This window comes from Balaenoptera musculus, chromosome 11 (assembly GCF_009873245.2).
Source record: "Balaenoptera musculus isolate JJ_BM4_2016_0621 chromosome 11, mBalMus1.pri.v3, whole genome shotgun sequence".
NCBI classification, from domain to species: domain Eukaryota; kingdom Metazoa; phylum Chordata; class Mammalia; order Artiodactyla; family Balaenopteridae; genus Balaenoptera; species Balaenoptera musculus.
The window spans coordinates 32,160,311-32,180,231 of NC_045795.1; the positions used below are offsets into that span (position 1 = coordinate 32,160,311).

Here is a 19,921-nt window from a genome sequence, read left to right on the forward strand (position 1 = left end):
TAATCTTAATATTATCAAGATCACTTCCTGTTAGTTCAGAGCTTTATGGCTTATAAGACAGTATCTCCTCCACTACAGAGGACACGTAAAAGGATGTCCCCCAAAGGACAAAATGTTTTGAATCATGATCTTACTTTGAAGGACACACCCTCTCCCACAGTTATCAGTTCTGGTGTGTGTGTGTGTGTGTGTGTGTGTGTGTGTGTGTGTGTGTTTGAAAATTCAGCCACTTTGGGGTTGCTAAACAGGATTCCCCACCTCCAAAAGCTTTGGAAACAGTAATATGTGTTTAATGCTAAAACGAGGCTGAAGCTAGTGCCATCATCTTTGATATGTCACAAGGCACTTTGGGATCTTAGAGTACCTCACGGTGCTGGTCACTGAGTGGGAGCTGTGCTCAGGGTCGGGTAGTGGAACCCTCTGGAAGGAAATGCCGGATAACAGAGTGCTTGGTTTCATCTAATCCCAGATAACAGGGGCCCTTCCCCCACTGCTGCTGACTTTTAGAGTGGCTGGTGGACAGACTCCCCTTCATTTCAGCCCCTGCCACTAGCTGGAGAGGACGGAAAGAGGGCCAGAGGGTAGCAGGGAGAGAGGGGGGCAGTGCCAGAAGGCGGGGAGTACGGCTACTGTCCATCCCACCCCCTCACCTTTGTGCTTTGCGTTTTCCCTCTTTTCTTGAGGGTCTACCCTGACCCTCCTCTACCTTCTGCCACCGCAGGATGCAGAGCCACACAGAACATCCCGGAGGGCAACAGAGGCTTGGACTTGAGGAGGTTCAAAACTGAGCAGTCAGGATGGGGGTGGGCCCGAGTCTGGCTTTCATTCCTCGATGGAGAGGGTGCTCTTGGCCCAGATATCCTCAAAAAGAAACAGATTTTGGAGAAAGGAGACTGGTAGGTGCAGGCTTATCTCACATGGATGAGCCATCTATGAGAACAGTTTGGCTCAGGACACTGCCCACCCACTACGGCATCCCTAGGCTGGGGCAGGGGCCCTGAGGCCTCTACCGCAACCAGAGACAGGAGTTGACGGGAGATGAGTTGGGAGTGAAGCAGACATCAAGAGAGGAAGGAGGGAGAAAGAGGAGCCAGGATGATAGTAGGTACATAGGAAACTACCAAGGACTGCCCAAACATCTTTCTGACTCCCTAACACACACACACACATGGACACTCATACACACCCACACACACAGGACTGCAGCACTGTGCAACTTCAGTGGATGCCATTCACATTAGGGTCTATGTAAATGGCAGCGCAAAGCCTGAGCATCTATCCGTGGCAACCCTGCCACATGCACAAATGCTCATACATAAGCACACTCATACTCATAAGTGTACCTGCATGCACACAAGCACACACACAGACGCAACCTTACTGCAATAAACATTTTGCAAACCTTCAGGCCTCCTCCCCTCCTTCCCTCCCTATACAGGTACTGCCCTTCTTGGAGCCATCTTCACCACTGCCGCATTCCCCAGGGGAACAGAGGTGCTGGCTGACATGGGCAGGAACGAAGAAAGAGAACCTTGGGGGTCCCTGCAGTGACAGGTTGGGTGCTGAGAAACAGGCAGAAAGAGCATAAGCAATCTGGCATCCTGATCCCCCACCCATCTCCAGATCCCCATCTGATCAGCCTACCAGGTGCTCTGTTGCTCTGTCTTCACCACCGCCCCTGGGGGGCAAAAAGATTGGCTGAGCACCCACAGGAAGGAGTCACCCTCTGAGAGGGGCAGTGGTGGGACTGCTGTGTCTGGAATTCGTCCTGAGCTCACAGGTCCTACCTCATCCTTTACAACCACCCTCTCTGCCACTGCTACTAGACGGGGTCCTTTCACCCCGAGGCTCCAGCTCGCCTTGAGAGGCAGATCCCAGGCCCCTGTTCATACTTGCTCAGCTCCTAAGGAGCTGAGCCAGGCAACCAATCCCACCAGTGGATGATGGCACATATGCCTTGGGGGAGGGGCAGCCTACAGTGGATTGAGCTCCAGGCCTCCTGGGTTGAGATGTGGGAGGGCAAGGACTCTGTCCTCTGTGACAATGGCATGGGAAGCGCTCACTGGGTCACAGGGCTGCTTCCTCCCGTACCACTGAGTGTAGAGGCACTTTCCTACCAAGCCCCAAATCTGGCTGGCCAGGTCCCCGTCTCACACACAGGGCCACATGCCTTGCCCCACGCGGAGAGACAGACACACAGCACACCAAGAGGGACCCAGTCTCCTGGCACTCCCCTCAAGGGTGGACCAGGCCCAACTATGCCAAGAGATCACAGATTAAAAAGAATAAGCCCCATTCCAGACTGACTCTGACCCAGCATGCCTCTCCCTGACACCTTGGTTTCCACTGGACTCTGGACTCACTGGTGGCTCCAGCCCAGGGCCCCTGTCCTGTCCCAGAAACTGCACCAACAGCCCCATCCCTCCCTGCACCATTTGGCTGGCACCAAGCAAAGGGAGATGATGGGGGGTGAGGGGCGGGGCGTTACAGTACGTTGGGCCAACGTTATAGGGGGCTGTATTGCATGATGGGGAGGGACAGGGTGTATGAGTGTGTGATTATTGCGTCCTGGGAAGGAACCACGGTCTCTGCCTGCTCCCCACCCCCCCCCACCTGCCCCCTCCAGGAGGGGGGGGGGCCCAGCCTAGGTCTTGTGCGTGAAGCGGGCCCACACCTGCTGCAGCTGTGACCGCGAGATGCGGAGCACCGAGGGCACGAGTCTGTGGTTGCCGGCGGCCAGGGGCGCGTGGCGCCGGTGGGGCGCCCGCACGGGGCTGCTCTCCGCCGAGCGGCTGCGCTGAATGAGGGAACCGGAGGAGCCGCCGCCGCCAGGGTGAGGGTAATGCTCGGTCTCCAGCGTGGAGGAGGAGAAAACGGAGGACGCCAGTCGTCGCAGGGGGCTGTACCGCGGGAGGGAGTGCCCCGAGAGTCTGTCCTCCTCCAACTGAAAGAGACCAAGAGAGTGGAGGGAAAAGAGGCGTCAGGCACAGACTCGACAGCTCCGTCTCGGGGGGCCACCCCACCGCTGACAGCCCCTGCGGCACCGGCGTCCCGGGCAGGTCGGCAGGGTCCAGCAGGGTGCAGAGGGGTGCAGACTGTAGTACTTTCCTGCCTCACAATCTAGGCTCCGGCCTCCAATGCCCTTTCCCGGCCTCCTCCTCACACCATGGTCTCCTTGCAGAGACCTTGGTCACTCACTTTCTCCAGGATGCCTTCCTGGCTTAGCTCTACATAGCTCGGGGTTCCCTCTGGGCTGGGGAAATCCTGCCCCCCAGGAAGGCCGCTCTAAAATGTATTAGCATCTGTGCACCATCTGTCTTCCCGGCTGGACTCCATGCCCTTCATGAAGTCTAGAGAACACCAGCTACAAGCCCTCTGGGGTGGCACTCCTGCCCCCATGACAGGGGCAATCAGGGTCTCAGTGGCAATGTAGCAGAGGGTAGGACTCTGAGGTCCGACTACTTATGTTTGAATCCCACTCCACCACTACTACCTGGGTGACCTCAAGCAGTTTACTTACTTCTTCATGCCTCAGCTTCCTCATCTGTAAAATGGGGGTAACTATGTTCCCCATCATAGGACCTTTGTAAGGATCAGATGTTATAATATGCAAAGCCCTTAGAACGGTGCTGGCCATGGTGTAAATGCTGTGTCATGTGAACTGTTTTATTACCCTTTAAATCACTCTTGAGAATGAAGAAAGAGATAGAAGACTGGGGGGTGGAGGAGTCGATCGAAATCATTTCTCCAAGGTGGCTTTTTCCCTGTCCTCTGCAAGGTCAAGCGGCATGGCAGGGTGTGGCCGCCTCACTTGGCCACCGTTGGGAAGAATCCCGCCTGTGCCCTGCTGCCCTCGTGCCCTCAAAGGGAAAAGGGAAAGTGGGGTTCAGTGTCCCAGGCTTATGGGGATGGAAATGGTGACTTGGCTGTCATCAGATGTTTCCCATCCTGACCCCTAGCTCTTCCTGGGACTGAGGCCAGTTTACATGGCTTTAGGCGGGGCCAGTGAGGACTGGCTGGGCCAGCTGCTAGAGGGCTGAGGAGGAGGGGGCCCCTGAGGCCATTGAATGGGGGTCCAGGGACCCAGCATGGAACCTCCAGCAGAAAGGCGAGGAGACAGAATATTCTGTAGGATCGTCTTTGCCCTCACTCTGCTTTCCCTTCCAGCTTCTTTGTGGCCAAGTCTAGGATCCTTCTGAACCAGTCCTGTCTGCACTGAGGGTTAGGGGTCCCAGGCCCACCTGGGGATACTGAGGGCCAAAGGTACCCACAGTTGCCCACAGCCCCTCTCACAGCACATGCGGGTGGCTCAAGTTCAGCATCTCAGCCAGAGTTTGGTCAGCTGCCAGAGGGATTTAATCCCAGCGTGCTCCTGCCCTTTCAGGCCAGGTACTTCTTGTGGCCACCTCCCTGTCCTCAGTGCCCCACTGAAGTGTCATGTCTCTGAGGCCACCCCAGCTTCCCAGGCAGGCTGGCTCCCTGTTCCTAGCAGAAGAAAGTTCTCTGTTATCTCCCTATGTCCCTTGACTGTAAACACCGTGTCTCCACGTTTGCATCCCCACCCCACCCCCTTGACTGTAAGCTCCGATTCATCTTTGTCCCCCAGCCCCTCGCACACGTGGCAGGGAAATGCTCTAGGGGCTGCCAAACAAATGTCCATGTACTCAGGGAATGTTGACCCGCTGGGTTATCAGCCAGAGACAACTGGAAGGAGGGTAAACATCCCTCCCCCAAATCACACACTCTGTCCGCTGCTCTCTCCTCTGCCCTGGCTTTCCCGGTCACTTCTAATTTGCACCGTAAATTCCGGAGAGAAGAAAACAAGGTGTGTGTAAGAAAAAAATTGAAGTATCATGCTCTGCACACCAAAGAACAGTAGATGCTCTAAAACTGCCTGCTTCCACATTATCCTCGTCCCGGCTCCCCACGGGGGTAGGTGACAGAGTTGCAGGTGCTCCTATCTTAGGAGCTGTTAGGAGGAAGTTCACACATCAGACACCAAGCAGACGGAGCTGGGACTAGGAGGGGCTTCCTTGCAGAAAGGCGGCAGGGTGGGGTCCCTATAGAGACTTCCTGCCTGCCCTGAGCCGCTTAATCTAGTTACATTACAGGACGGGGGGAGTTCCACAAACTGTGATTCCAGTGTGCAGCCAGCTTTGGATCCCCCACCCAGGCTGGGCTCAGGACTCTTTCCAGACCAAAAGAAGGAGAACATGTGCCAGTCCATTCCTCCCTCTTCCCCTGCCCTTGGCGAAGGAAGGAGTCAGCTTCACCCTGCTGTACTGAAATACTCCAAGACATGTCCTGCCCCATGTGCTCACACCCAGACACACACAGAGACTGCACCACACACAATGACACGCCCACAGGCACACCTGCTGCCACAGTCCAGCCAGCAGGCGCACACACATGTGTGCATGCAACACACACACACCCCCCCCACAAAGGCTCTTTCTGATCCCGCACAAGTCATCTGCTCTCTCTGGCCTGTGTTTGCTCCTCTCTTAAACACACAGGCCTCAGACTGTGTGGCTCCGGGCACAGCCCTGGAGCCAGCTGCCTGGATTCAAATCCTGCTTCTACCACCTAGCAGCTGGTGACCCTGGGCTAAAGACTTAGCTACTCTGAGCCTCAGTTTCCTTACATTGGAAATGGGGATGGGACCCTGCACAGTATTGTTGTGAGGAATACACGTGTAGAATATGGAATTTTGGGAGCAGTGCCAGCTGTTATATCCTCATTAGAACTATCATGTACTGTGATGATTACCCTGCCAGCTGTGACGTTCTAGGCTTCCATGGATCTCCACACACTCGCAGACCCACTACGCGCTCTACACAGACACTCCGACGTGCACCCACATGCGTGCGTACACACACGGACACGCCCACACACCGCTGCACACTCTTGGGTAAGCTGACACTGACATTCTATGGCACACACGCAGCCATGGAATGCTGACCAACCTCCCTCTGTACAGTGTGGGGAAACCAAGGCCCGCACACACCTAACATCCCCTCCAGACTCACACGACTCATCAGCTCATCGCTCACTGAGACAGGCAATGCCCGCCCTTGTCACGAGCAGGACCTGAGCCCAAGACTGACTGTACGACAGGCCTGAGCCTGCCTCCCCCAAATCTCTCTCACCCCCCTTGGCTGGAATTCCCCAGTGTGAGGCTGACTCCTAGGACAAGGGGGTTGCATCTGAAGGCGAGAAAAACCTCCCAGATAGCTCAGCACCCCGATTCTGAGCCCACTTGGCCTACAGTCACCAGGAAGGGACTGGAAGAGCCCAGTGTCCAGAACTTGGCCTCCTGATTTTAATTCTGGGCTTTCTCTCCACCCCACACCACCACCACTGTCTCCCTTTCCTCACTCTGCACCTCCCAAGAGCACGACCGATTGTGTGTCTGATCTCTGATGCCTCCGGTCCCCGGCACAGAGTAGATGCGCGGTAAGTAGGGAATGACTAGGTGATGAATGAATGCGTGAATGAATGAGAGGGGAGCAAGGGAGCCCAAACAGATCTTGCTCCTTCTCCTGCTTCCCAGGGCTGGTTCTGGTGGCACAGTGTCCGGGTCAGCAACACAGCCATGCTGCCACCATCCTGCCCCAGCTGAGCCTCCAACTCAGGCTGGCTAGGACCTCTCTGGGTGGAAGCTCATGGTCCCCACTTTTTGAGCCCCATTTTCCAGTGTCCAGGGCAAGCCAGAACGAACACTCCTCAGGATCTTGGGTCAGAGGTTGTCTCTTCTACACACAGGGATGGGGCCTAAAGACAGCCCTGCTTGGAGCTGCCTTCTCCAGAGCACCTGCGATCTCCCGGCCAGAACCTCCCGATTCTGAGCACACAGCGGAACTGGCCCCGGCCCTGCACCTGGCATCTCCCAGAGCCTTGTGCGTGCATGCCCCCGACGTGGGACAGTCCAGTGGAACGCGGCACAGCCCCTGAGCCCTCTGGCATCACCTCCTTGGCTCTCCCCAGTCCTCTGAGGGAGCACAGACCCCATTCAGCACCCAGGGTGAGTGTTGGAGCCACTTCCTGGATCAGAGGTCAGCCTCTACCCCACACAGAGAAGCCAGCCAGGCCAGTGGCCTTCTGCCTATTCTGACACCCCATGTTTGCCAGAAGAAAATAACCAAAATACCATGAGACATGCTGCGGACCCTCACCCTGGCATTTATGATGCAACCACCATCTGGCCCCTCCCTGCCCGTCCTGCCTTGTCCCCCAGTCCTGCCACACAAGAAGGTGCCATGGCAGCCTGACCAGGTCCACCCAGGGCCCCCAACATGCCCGCCCCTGTGCCCAGTTTAGGGTCCCTGCTGCCCTGGCTCCTTTTCTCCCCATCACTGTCTGAGTGTCCTGGTCCTCAGGGCTCACCCCCCACATGGAGCCTGCCCTGACCACAGGACATCCCCTGCTGCCCTCACCCCCTTTCAGCAGCTCCTTCGCTGACTTCCAGGAGCCCTCTCCCCAGGTGTTCCACGCTCTGACCCCTTCATCTCACTCTTTTTCAAGGGCTCCCTTTCCTTTCACCCCTCCCCTCCCAGGTGTGAATGTTTCCCAGCTCTGCCTTCACCCTTGGCTCTCGCCACCCTCTTGGGTGTCCTCTTGGGTGACATCATCCACTCCTGTGGACTACAAGACCCCCAAATCCATATCTCCTGCCGAGATCTCTCTCCTGAGCACTGATGCCTCCACAGTGGACATCCCACAGTTACCACGAGGTCATTGCATCCAAATCGGAGTTGATACTCCTTTTAAAACCACTCAGTGACGGCACCGCCACCCACCCAGAACACCGGCATCAGTGGAGAACCCCTCTGCTCCGTCACAGCTCCCTCAGTCCTCAGCCAACACCTCTCAGCTCCATCCACCTTGCCCCGAATCCAAAGTCCCCACCCTGGTCCAAGCCACCAGGGCACTCTCCTGCTGGCGCCTGCCATGTGGCCTTCCTGCTGATAGTTTTGTGCCCCTTCAATCCATTTTCCACACAGCAGCCAGAGGGATCCTTCAAAAGTACCAATGTCATCATGTCGCACCCCCGTTTAAAAGCCTGCGGTGGCTCACCAAGACTTCAGAATCCAGCCCCAACCCCAAGGCCCTCCCAGACAGGGCCCCAGGACCCACCTCGCAGTCTCATGTGCTGCAAAGTGCAAGCAGAGCAGTGCTTTCTGATTGCCACCTCTGGGCCTTTGCACACCCTGTCCCCTTGGCCTGGGAGGTCTTTCTCCTGCTTTGTCACCTGGCTGACACCACCCAGAATGCAAGACTCACCTCAGACCTGGGAGGGTACTTCCTCTGGGGAGTCTTGCTGCCCGCATAAGGTTGGTTTCAGACCCTTAAGCCTGTCTCCCTTCATCAGAGCTGCAACAGTTGGGTGCTAGTCGGCAGCCCCCAGGGAGCACACGGGAGCACTCCCGGCTACGTGCCAGGACTGTGGGCGCTGGGGGTGGGGAGTGGGGTGCAAGCCCAACCTTACCTGCCTCTGCGGGCCCGTGGGATCCGACTCTCTCCGTCGAGGGCGGGGTCCGGAGTGCAGGGGCGAGTGGGAAGGGCTGCCGGGCGTGGGGGGCTGTGATGTCTCTGACCGGCCATCGGCCTGGTTCAGCTGGGGTGGCAGGGGCTGAGCCGGCGTGAGCCGCAGGTCCTCCTCGGCCAGCGTGTGCATGCCGCGTGCCCGGGGCCGGACGGCGGGCTCCGGCCCTGGCCGCCGACGCTCCTCGCCCTCCTCGGGCAGCGGCCGCAGCTCCTCGGGCTCCTCGTCCGTGGTGCCCGACGTACTAGGCTCAGCCCCCGGGGGGAAGTCCTTCAGCTCTGTCTCCTTGTCAATGATGACCCACTCCTTGCTGTCGAAGTCCTCCTCCTCGGCCAGCGGCACCGAGCGGAAGGCATTGCTCAGGGCCTCCTGTTCCACGGAGGCTGACACGTCCATGCGGCCGCTAGCCTGCCGGTCGGCGTGGCCTGTGTCCACTGACAGCATCTGGGCCGGCTGCGAGGAACAGGCCTGGCGCGAGGGTGAGCCAGGCAGATCCATCCGTGACCTGCAAAGCCACCCAACGTGGGGCTCAGTGCCCGGCCTCTCTGGACCCCCAAGCACCCCAAGGAGGTGGCAAGGTGGAGCCTGATGCCTGAGACCCCCTGACCACTGCACTTCTCCCACCCTGGGCCAGGCTCAGCCACGTCCTGGGTTGCCACCCTCCAACCTCAGTCCCTGCAAAGATCTCATTCATTCATTTAGTCATTCATTCAACACACATTTTTGAATGCCTACTGTGTTCCAGGAACCTAAACAGGCAAAAAGTAAAATCTGGTTCTTGTGCCCAAGGAACACTGTCCTCCAAACCACCCCCAGGAAACTGGATCTTCTGATCTTCCTAAAGGCAATTTGATGCTTGCCCAGCCAGGGCTCCCACCCCACGCAGGCTCTCTCCCGCTGCACCCAGGGCAAACACACCCACCTGGCCCTCGAGTTTGCTGATGGTTTTCTAGCCTCTTTTACCACCACCCTTCAAGCCTACCTGGCTGGTTTCACCACCTCCAACAAACTCCAGTGACTCCCAGCCCAGGACAATGTCCACATGCCTTAGTTTGGCATTCAAGGCCCCTGACGGCCAGCCAAAGGCCCCATTTCCCCCTTCCCCTAGCCAGACCCATCTCAAATTCACTTGCTTTTCCCCAGATTGCTCACACCTCTGTGCCTTTACGAATGCCACTCCCCACACACAGCCTGTCCTCCCACCCTTTGCTGTCCACCCCAGCTCGATGTCACCTCCTGCAGGGAGCTGTTCCCTCCTGCATTGATGGGGGTTAGTTTGCCTTCCCAGCGCTGCCTGTGTCCCTTCTCATCACAGAGAGGAGCACGTGTATGTTTACGAATCTCCCGCCCCAGTAGACTGCGAGTTCTGCCAGGCAGGGGCTGGGTCCCTTCTGACTTTTGCTTCTGGGACCCTGATCCTACCTGGGGACATCTCTTTCATCGTTATCTTAACCTGTGCTGTGAATCTCACGTTACTTGCAGAGGTTCTCAACTGGGGAGTACCAGCCCCAAGGTGAGGGTATTCCTGGTTGTACGATGCCATACAAGGAAGAATTGTCCTCTCCCAGATGCCAGGGTGCCCCCCTGAGAACCACGGAGGCCTCACTCACACTCAGGCTGTGGACAGGGGGTGGACTGCCATCCTCCCCCCCGCATCGAGCCTGTGAGGGGAGGGGTGCAAGATCAAAGCCTCCTGTGGGGCTTTCTCAACATCCTCCTACCCCAGCCTATGTGGGACCTGCCAACTCCAATCTGCACAACATTTTTATCAATTTGTTCATAAGGCTTAAAATAAAAACCCCGGAGGGAGGTCACCCAGGTCTTACATTCATACTCCCATGTAAGTGGCTAAGGTCACTTCCTTTCCCAAGAGCATGGTTTGTTTAAATGGATGTGAAGGAGAGAGGAAGCCAGAGGAAGAGAGGGGCCGAAGATTGTGGGGGGAGTGGGAATTGAAGCAAGCAGGGAGGTGGGACCCCCTGATCCCACCAGCTTCATACGTTCTCCTGCTCCCAAGTGCCCCAGAGCACCCCAAACCCTTTTGCCCTGCCTGAGATCCTGAACCTTCCAGAAAATCTCTCCTCGGCCCTCTCCTCTCCCCAGCATCCCTGCAACAAGGGTTCAGTCTGAGCCAAACCAATGTGCTCTTCAGGACTGTCTTTGCTCAGGGCATTTCCCACCTCCCTTCTCCCCTCGTATCCCTTCCAAACTGCCCCTCCTCATTCCTCCCTGTTTCCTGGACCCTCTGGGCGACCATGGATGAAAATGTGGTCTTCTGTCCCGGGTAGTTCAACCTGTGAGAGTGTGAGTGTGGTGAGGGTGTGTGTGTATGAGTGTGTGAGTGTGATGGGCATGTGAAAGTGAGTGTGTGTGAGTGTGTGGACGTGAGCGTGAGAGTGTGCGTGTGAGTGTAGTGTGTGTGTGTATGAGTGTGTGAGTGTGGATGTGAGTGTGAGTATGAGTGTGGGAGTGGGAGTGTGTGTGGATATGAGTGTGTGTGTGAGGGCTGTCAGCTCCCTCGGGACAGGGCCTGCGTCCCTTTGTCCTGGGGTCACCACAGGGATTGGCACAGGGCTGCCCTGACTCGGGCGTCTCCACACCCCAGAGGGGCACTGTGCCCATCCCAGAGGTGGCGTGCAGTTTGGGGCAGAGTCCAGAGAGGGGTTCCCGGCTGAGGTGGGGCATGAGGAGTCAGGGACCTCCTACCCCAGGGCTGGGCCACAGGAAGAGAACTCTTTCCTGGTGCAGAGAAGGCCCCAGCCTTGCTGTGAGGTAAAGCCCCACCCAGAGCCAAGGGAGGTGGGGTCATGTCTCCCACCCGAGGTTGTCCCACCCATCAGATCTAAAGTGAGGATGGGGCCCTGGTCCCTAGCGGCCATCAGCCACCCAAGGTCAACCAGCCACCCTCTCATCCCCCATCCTAAAGGCTCACTTTGACTCTCAATTCTCCAACACTCCCACCCACCAACCAGGTCCCTCCCTGACGTTCAGATCCCTGAGGCCTGACCCCCAAAACTTGGTCTGTCTTCTCCTCAGGCACTCCCCGAATCCTTCTCCAGGCCCCTCCCCCAGAGCTGAAGGGAGCCTCACCAGCTGCTCTGTGGCATCTGTAATTAGTCCCCAGGGAAAGAGGTTCTGGAAGCACGCCCACCTACCATCTCAGCTCTCGCCTCCTCCTACACCTTCCTCCAGCCCCACGCCCCTCCGTGGTCTGAGCTGGGCCCTCTGCATCCCCCACCCCCTCTCCAGGCTGGTCACTGACTCAACTGAGTCTGACCCCAGGCCCAAGTAGAACCCTCTTAACGCTTCCAGGGTCCCCCCACCTCTGCCTGGAATCTGAACTTTCCTCCAGACCAGCCGTGTGAAGGTGGAGGGGACCAGGGGCCCCTGACCATCCCCCTGGCTCCAGACCCACCTCCTCTCATGCAGTTCCACCCGCCCATCCACCGTGGACAGCCTCTCCGACTCAGGGCTGTTGACCCTCCGGTAGTGCAGAGAACGGACTGGGGTTGTCGGTGAGTCTGGGGGGGCGCGCACCGGGGAGCTGGGGACCCCCGCAACTCGGCTCTGCTCCTCCTCCACCACACAGGGGGTCTGCAGGACAGGGGAGCTCCATGAGTGGGGCTGACAGGGCAGCTGTGGGCAGGTGATCTTCTGGGGTGAAGGAGAGAGAGGGAGGTCCGAGCACTGGGATGCCAGTGATCCTGGGATGGGGCCGGGCCAGGCAGGCAGGGCGAGCAGGCAGGCGGCTGGGGAGAGGGGCCCACGGGTGGGGAGCAAGGTGGGAGGGGGAAGGCCACCCGCGTCCCCCTCCGCAGCTGCAGTTACTTTGCCAATGTTGATCCGGAGTTTGTTCCGGTTGACATCTGTCTCCTCCCAGACTTCAGCCTCAGGACCCCCAGGGTGAGGGACGAGGTGGGGGCTGGAGCCCGGCCCCTCGGGGGGCCGCCCCGGCAGGATTGGAGGTGCGTTCTCCTGGTCACTCAGGTGCTCGCCCTGCAGCACATCCTCGGTGTTTTCCCGGAGCAGGTCGCCGGGCACCGGCGTCACGTTGACCACCCTGTGGAGGCCAGGAGGGGGCCGTGGGCAAGGCTGGCAGGGGTGCCCTCTCCTCTAGCACAGGCCCTGGAGACCACCCGCCACCCATGAGAGTGGGCACAGGCAGAGTCCGGCAGGGTCGGGGCGTCCGTAGGCGCATCTCCATCCCTGGCTCGCAAACCCTCTGGGACCAGACCACCCTCAGGTGGCTCAGGTGGTCAGAGGGCTGAAGGGCAAGTATGGCACCACCTGGCTCTGTTTATGTAGGAGATCTCGATGCTCTCCGGCCCTGCCAGCTCCTCACTACATTTCGCTGGCTGGCTTCCTTGAGACTAGGAAATGGGTCTAAATAAAGAATCACTTTGGAGTTCCTGGACCAATGTCTTTACAGACCCGGCACCTCATGTGCTGGCAAGTCCTGTGGAGTCTCCGCAGTGTGTCCCCTGGCTCACCCCTGGGGCTGGGTGGGGAGCCCTTCTCACTCTGGCCCCTCCCTGGGCCACTCTATCTTTGTGCTTTTCAGTTAGATCTGAAATCGTTGACCCATCGATTACAAACATCCCAGACTCAGCTGAGAGCACTTGGAGGGCAGGGGCTGCACATCTCTTCTCGAGCCCCCACAGGGCCTGGTGCCAGGGCTCAAGACCTGTTCGCTGAATGGATGCGTGTGACCACCAAGAAACAGACAGACTGTGGCGCTGGGGGAATCTCACTCAGGGTTCTCTGTTCCCCAGTAAGGTCAAGAACTCCAAATAAGGGTGCCCCCTCCATCCCCAGATTGAAGGTAGAGATGTGGCAGAACTTCCTGGGATTCAAGAACCCCGCTTTTGAGCACCAAGAACAGGAGAGACAGCCAGGTGTGTCCAGGTAGGAAGAGGAGGAGAGGGTGGCTTCTCAGGTGACATCTCGGGGCAGGGGTCGTCTGCCCCCCCGTCACCCCTCCCAAGACTCACCCAAACATGGCTGCCGTCTGCCGGGTGTTCTGCTGGGGCGGGGTGGAGGTGCTCGTGGACAGGAGGGCGTCATTGCCCGCCTTCTCCCAGTCAAAGGCCTCGTTCTCAGCGATGCCCCGCTCCTTCATGCTGTTCTCAAACACTGACATGATCAACTGCAGGGATGGGGTTGGTGGGAGGACAGAGAGGTGACCCAGGGGCTAGCCAGGAGGAGGGGGCAGTTGCTGGGATTGCAGGGGGAAGAGAGGGGCCTTCCAGGACAGGGATGGGCCACGAGGGGGGGTATTGGAAGAAGGGCACATTGATTTTAAATGAAAACATGCACAAAGTATGCAAATCAGCATGCAAATTATCGTCTTGACTTAAGCTCCACTGGCTGGACACAAGCCCTTGGCGATCTGTCCCCTGATTACCATCCCCAGCCTCCTCTGCCATCTCCACCAACTCAGCAGAAGCAGCAGCAGTAGTTTCCCAAACCCACCACCTGGGGTCATGCCTCTGCACAGGCTGCTTCCTCCGCCCGCAGTGCCTTTCCCACTGTCCTCTCCACTCTGGAGCCTTCCCTGAATCCCCCGCCCACACGATTGGGCACAGAGCAGCGGTTTGAATTGTTCACAGGCCTATCTGCCACCTCTATACTTCTAGCAGCCAGCCCAGGGCCCAGCACAGGGTGTGCTCGAAGCTGTGTGGTCTGGGGGAACCCATGACGCTGAGCTAGGCCTGGGGGGCTTGGCCTCCCACTGCCCAAGTAAGGGATCTCTGCCAACAACCGGGTCCCTGGGTTCAGGAGGTGGCGGCCCCACAGACCTTTCCACTTCTGACTTAGCTCTCTCCAGAGGGTTCTCTCTGCTAGCATGACCCCCTTCACTGCGAGCCCACTGTGTGCCTGACACTATCTGTGCTCCCACATAGTGGATCCTGGGCAGAACATTCTCTGATCAGTGGGTCCCATAGGGGCGTAGTGATGGCGCCTTGGAAAGAGCACTGGACTTGGAGTCAGATGTGCCTGAGCCCTGCCCTGCTCCTAACCAGGCTGTCAGGCCTCAGTTTCCTCATCTATGAAATGGGGATAATCATCCCACTTGGCCTCCTGCAGCGTTTCAGTGTAAAGTCCTTGAAAGCACTTGGCTTCATTAATTGTTAAGTGCTGGAATAATAACATAAAGAACACGCAATATTACCAAAGGCTTGTTTTAAAGCTTAAATGAGTTAATGCAGGAAAAGTACTGAGAACAGGGTGAGCTCTTGATAAATCTTAGCTGTGACTACTGTTTACAAGAGCACAGAACAGTTTCTTTCGTGCGGTTGGAAGACCGGGGAAGGTGCTCAGGGCCAAGCCGGCAGGGGCGCAGGGCCTCAGCAGGATGGGTGGCGCTGGAGACAGTCACCCATAGAGAGACGTCGGGGGTGCAGGAGCAGGCAGGCAGGCTCCCACCTGGTAATCGGGCTTGGTGAAATAGTCAAGGCTGGCGATGTGGTCCAGGAAAAGGTGGAACTCGGAGGGCATGTGCTTCAGCAGCATCCGGTGCTCGTACTTCTCCTTGATCATCCCTACCTGCTCCTGGAGACAAGAGGGCACTGGGAGATGGAGCCCCAGCTGCCCCACACCCCCTCCCTGCCCTCAGACCCAGCTGTACTGCCCTCACCTTGTCCTTGATCTTCCTCCAAGGTAGCTGACCCACTGCAAACTCCACAAGCATGTAGAAGAGGGACCACAGGTCATCGTGGCGGCCCATCTCCTGGGGGTGGGAGCAGGGAGGGGGTCACCCATGGCTCCCAGGTCCTTCCCCGGGAGTGGAAGCTGACCCTTCACTGAGGGACACCAGTCAGGGTGCCTATGGGCAGAGCTGGGGTCTCCCTGAAGCCACGGCTCCATTCCTGACCCGCCAACACACAGAATCCCACAGTCAAAAGTTCTGTGCGTGCTTTCTCATCCACAGAGATTTGTGGTGGGGACAGAGAGGAGGGGATCCCCAAAACAAGGAAGAAGGTGACGTCAAGGGGAGACGCCCTCTGAGCCCTCTTCCAATCAGGGTCTCTGGACGGGCATCTTCCAGCCCCTGCCCTGCACTCCTCTCCCCACCTCCCATCACAGCTGCCTGCCCTGCCCTCTTCCTCAGCAGCATACTCTGCCCCTGACCTCTGCCCTTACTGTCCCCACATCCCTCAGTCCCGCCCTGCCACTCACCCGGTTCTTGTGAGCGTTGACCGAGGCATAACGAACAGTCCCGCGAAACCCGGCCACATTCCGAGGCTGCAGAGGGGAGAACACCACCAGGAATGTCACCCACTGCCCCTGACCTCGGCCACATCTCAACCCTGCTTACCAAGCCTAATTCTGCCTACTTTAGCCCTGACTGCCTCCTCCCCCATCACCGCCCCCCCCCCACCCGGCCACCCCGCACTGCCGAGTCAGCCTGGTCAGGAGCAACCTGACACACCAGGCCCAGTCCTAAACCCGTCTCGACCCTGCTCACTGTCGCTGCGTCTGCCCTTGACCAGGCAGACCACAGGGCGTGGCATCCACCCAGGCCAAGGGGGAGAGGGGGACAGGCCGAGTGTGGACCCAGCACTGGGTGACACTGAACACAAGGCCAGGCCTGTCTAGGCAGCTGCAGGGAAAACTGGTGAAGGGTCCCCAGATCAGGGGGTGGGGCGAGGATGCCAGGATTCCCGTGAGCGGCGGTACTCACGGGCCGAACGTCCCCCGTGGTGTTGGTGTACTGCCGGGCCAGCCCAAAATCCAACATGTAGCACTTTCTGTAGGTGGAGGGCAGCCTGCCCATGGCAAAGTTTGACTGGGGGAAGACAGTAGCTGTGAGTCTTGGGGCTCCAGGCCCACCTCAGGGGACACCAAGAAACAGCTCTGGTGAGGGGCCTTCCACCCCACACACACTCACATGAGAGTAAAACATCAACATGTACAGCAGGTCACGGACCTTATCTGAGGGGCAGGTGTGATTATGCTCATTTTAGAGAGGAGGAAACTGAGGGCAAACTGCAGGCTTCTCCAAGATCACACAGCAAGAGGTGACCCAGCCGAGGTCCACCTGGCTCCGAATCCTCGGAACTCCCAGCGAGGCTGTGTGGCTTAGTGTAACTGTCCTGCCCTGAGGCATCAGGAGACCAGCATTGTTCTTGCTGTGTGACCTTGGGCCATTCAACCAACCCTTCTGGGTCTCAGTTTTCACCACTTTAAATTGGGTCCAAGCACCAAGATCCAAGATGTTACAAAATCAGCTACTTGGAATCTCTTACCAAGCCCCAGCCCCTCGTCCCCCTTCCTTCAATCCTTCCATCCTTCCCCAACCCCTTCACCTTTCCAGGTTCAAGGACTATTCAGGTCAGGGGTGAGAAAAAGGAAGAGAAGAGAAAAGAGGGGAGGACACGGGCACGCCCAAGGGGCAGGCAGGGGTGCTCCTGAGAGGCAGGGGAGAGGAAGAGATGGAGCTTGGGATGGAGAACAGGAGGAGGGAACAGGTGGTAGAGGCTGTCCCCACCCAACCACTGTTCTGGAGAAGAAACCAGGGGACCCAGGGGAGGAGAGGAGGTGGGGTGTGTGCTTCAGAGGAGGGGGCAGCCCTCACCGGCTTGATGTCGCGGTGCAGGAAGCCCACGGAGTGGATGGCCTCGATGGACTCCAGGATCTGCTTGCCCAGCCGCAGAGTGGTGCTCAGCGTGAAGGTGCCTCGAGGCTGGCTGCGTCGCAGGTCAGCCAGGTTCCGGCCCTGGGGTGGGGGAGGGGGTGGGGACAGGCTCAGCTCAGCTGCCATTCCGACCACCACCGCCATGACACTCTTCCCAGCCTCGTCCCAAAGGCTTGCGCCCACTCCCCGTTCCTCCCAGGGCCACAGTCTCCATCCCACCCCAGGAGTCACCACCAGAGCTCCTGGGGGAGAGTGAAGGGAGGATGGGCCACGGGGACTCACCTGGAGCTGCATCACTACATAGTTAAACTTCTCGTTCCGGCCACAGCCAATGAACCTGCACACGTGGTCTTTCCCTGAGGGATACAGACAGGGGTCTCCCAACTCCTACTCCTTCTTCCTCACTCCCAGCCCTAAGGTGGGCTTCCCGTGCACTCTTGATTCCTGGTTCCCCCAGCCCTGGCCCCATGGCCACTTCTCCCACCTCCCCCTGCCCTTAGGCCCATCATCACTCTTGGACTCTGTTCCCATATCCCCTCGCCCATCACCTCTCAGCCCCTGGCTCCATCACCTCTTCCCTCCCATCTTGCCCTGGACCCGCACCTTGCAGCTTTTTGAGCACAGCCACCTCCATCTTGAGGACCTGCTTGGGCTGCTGGGCCGACTCCACCTTCAGGGCCACATTCTCCCTGGTCAGCAGGTCCATGGCCTCGTAGATCTCACCAAAGCCCCCGCCCCCGATCTTTTTGAGCTACAGAGACGGGTGAAAGGGAAATAGGGGACCCAGGGATCAGGCTGAACAGCTCCTCACCCCACCCATTACAGGGTCACCTCCTTCACTGATGGGGGCAGGGGCTGTCCTTGAAGAGGAGGACCCCATGGCTCCCTTCTTCACCCCACCCACCTGTGCTCCCACCGCCTCTCCTAGTGCTGGAGACAGAGAGCTCAGTCCATGGGTGTACAACTATTCACAGACACAGACACAGACACACAGACACAGACACACACACATGCATAGGGCTACACGTCAGAGTGGGCAGTGGGAAAGTTATGAGACCTGGGACTCCACAGAGACAAGGAGACAAGCCGATGCAGGATTCTGAAGAGATAATGAGCCGCCGTGAGCCTTTTAAGGACAATAAATATCACGCTCCCCCCATCCCCCACCTAGACTGAGCAGCCTCCATCCAGAAGCAAAACTAATTTCCAGAACCTTGCAGCTTCAGGTGGGTCCCTCCCCCAGGGAGGCCAGTCCTTCCTGGGGTTGGCAGTCTCCTGAAAGATGACACCAGGGGCAGAGAGCATTTAGAGAGGAGTGTTTGGGGGAGGGGACTCAGCAAAGGGTGTTCTCTGCCCAGGCCCCCTGCTGAAGCTCACATCACTCCCGAGGCCCCAGGTCAGATGCCCAAAACCAGGGTGAGCCTCCTGTCCAGGGGAACATGGTGGGGATGGAGGTTTGAAGAGAATCTGTGTGTTCCCAGGGAGCATTGCAGTGGAGCTCTGATGCTCTGGGCCCCCCCTCCCCTAGCATCTCTGGGCAGTCAGTGAGAAAAGGCAGAGGGGAGAACTGTGACAGAGGAAGAATTGGCCAGGGGAGATGAGCAAAGCTGAGTTATGGGGCGGGATTAAGTCAGGGGCCCAGGGGTCTTGGAGAGTGAGGGTGCTGCTGGCAATGATGGGGGGACAGGGGAGAAGATGCTGAGTTCTAGGTTGGGACTCATTTGGTTTAAGAAAGATGTACACCTCTTTCAGCCATCTTTCCGTGTCGCCATAATGGTGCGCACAAAGGTCCTGGCTGATGCTCTCAAGAGCATCAACAAAAGTGAGGCAAATGCCAGGTTCTTATTAGGCTGTGCTCCAAAGTCACCGTCCAGTTTCTAACTGGGATGCTGAAGCATGGTTACATTGGCGAGTTTGAAATCACTGATGCTCACAGAGCTGGGAAAATTATTGTGAACCTCACAGGCAGGCTAAACAAGTGTAGAGTGATCAGCCTCAGATTTGATGTGCAGCTCAAAGATCTAGAAAAATGGCAGAATAATCTGCTTCCATCCCGTCAGTGTGGTTTCACTGTACTGATAACCTCAGCTGGCATCATGAACCGTGCGTGAGGAAGCAAGATGAAAAAACACAGGAGGGAAAATCCTGGGATTCTTTTTCTAGGGATGTAACACATCTGTGCAAAGAAAATGCCTCAAAAAAAAAAAAAAAAAAAAAAAGCTATACAGTTCAATTCTCACCTCCCCAGGGAGCCCCCCACCCATGGGTGGCCTGCCCTCTTCCAGAGTCCTCACTTGTGTCCTGTTGGCTTGTAACGTGCCAGCCGCAGCTGGGCTTGCTCATGATTGGATGGAGGCTGCTCTGAGCATCTGTAAACTCCTGACTCTAAGCCTCTTGCATCTCTGAGCCCTCCCCTTGGCATTTATTCAGCAAGCGGATGCCCAATAAATGTTTAATGGTGGTTGAAACATGGGAATGGTGAGAGAAAGGGGGCAGGGCAGAGCTGAGGACTGGGAGTTCCCAGCAGGTTACAGTTGTAAACACTCTAGAAAAAGAGAGAAGGATGAAGGGAAGATTTAGAAGACAAGTGGAAGGCTGGTTGGGTTCTTGTGCCCAGGAAAGAGGAGGGAGGAAGAACAGTGAGAAACCAGGGTTCCTCTCTACTTGAGATGAAAGTTAAGGTCAGACTTCTAGAAGAATTTCAGAACAGGAGGAGACAGATGCAGACTCAAGGGAAG

At 57.6% G+C, this 19,921-nt stretch overlaps 1 protein-coding gene, 1 long non-coding RNA gene and 1 pseudogene across 2 annotated transcripts in view; 2 read left to right on the plus strand and 1 right to left on the minus strand.

The window, feature by feature from the left end:
• TTBK1 (tau tubulin kinase 1) overlaps positions 1-19,921 on the minus strand; it is a 40,664-nt gene that overhangs the window by 14,614 nt on the left and 6,129 nt on the right. Inside the window, 11 exon segments of the mRNA XM_036869251.1 lie at positions 8,489-9,050; positions 11,961-12,139; positions 12,374-12,605; positions 13,537-13,691; positions 14,972-15,097; positions 15,183-15,275; positions 15,725-15,790; positions 16,230-16,334; positions 17,124-17,264; positions 17,466-17,539; positions 17,787-17,934. Coding sequence (XP_036725146.1) covers positions 8,489-9,050; positions 11,961-12,139; positions 12,374-12,605; positions 13,537-13,691; positions 14,972-15,097; positions 15,183-15,275; positions 15,725-15,790; positions 16,230-16,334; positions 17,124-17,264; positions 17,466-17,539; positions 17,787-17,934 — 1,881 coding nt within the window.
• LOC118903808 lies at positions 2,756-7,686 on the plus strand. Its single transcript, XR_005021867.1, has 3 exons — positions 2,756-2,833; positions 6,394-6,456; positions 6,766-7,686. It is a non-coding gene; the product is annotated as an uncharacterized LOC118903808 (long non-coding RNA).
• On the plus strand, positions 18,957-19,346 carry LOC118903807 (annotated as a pseudogene).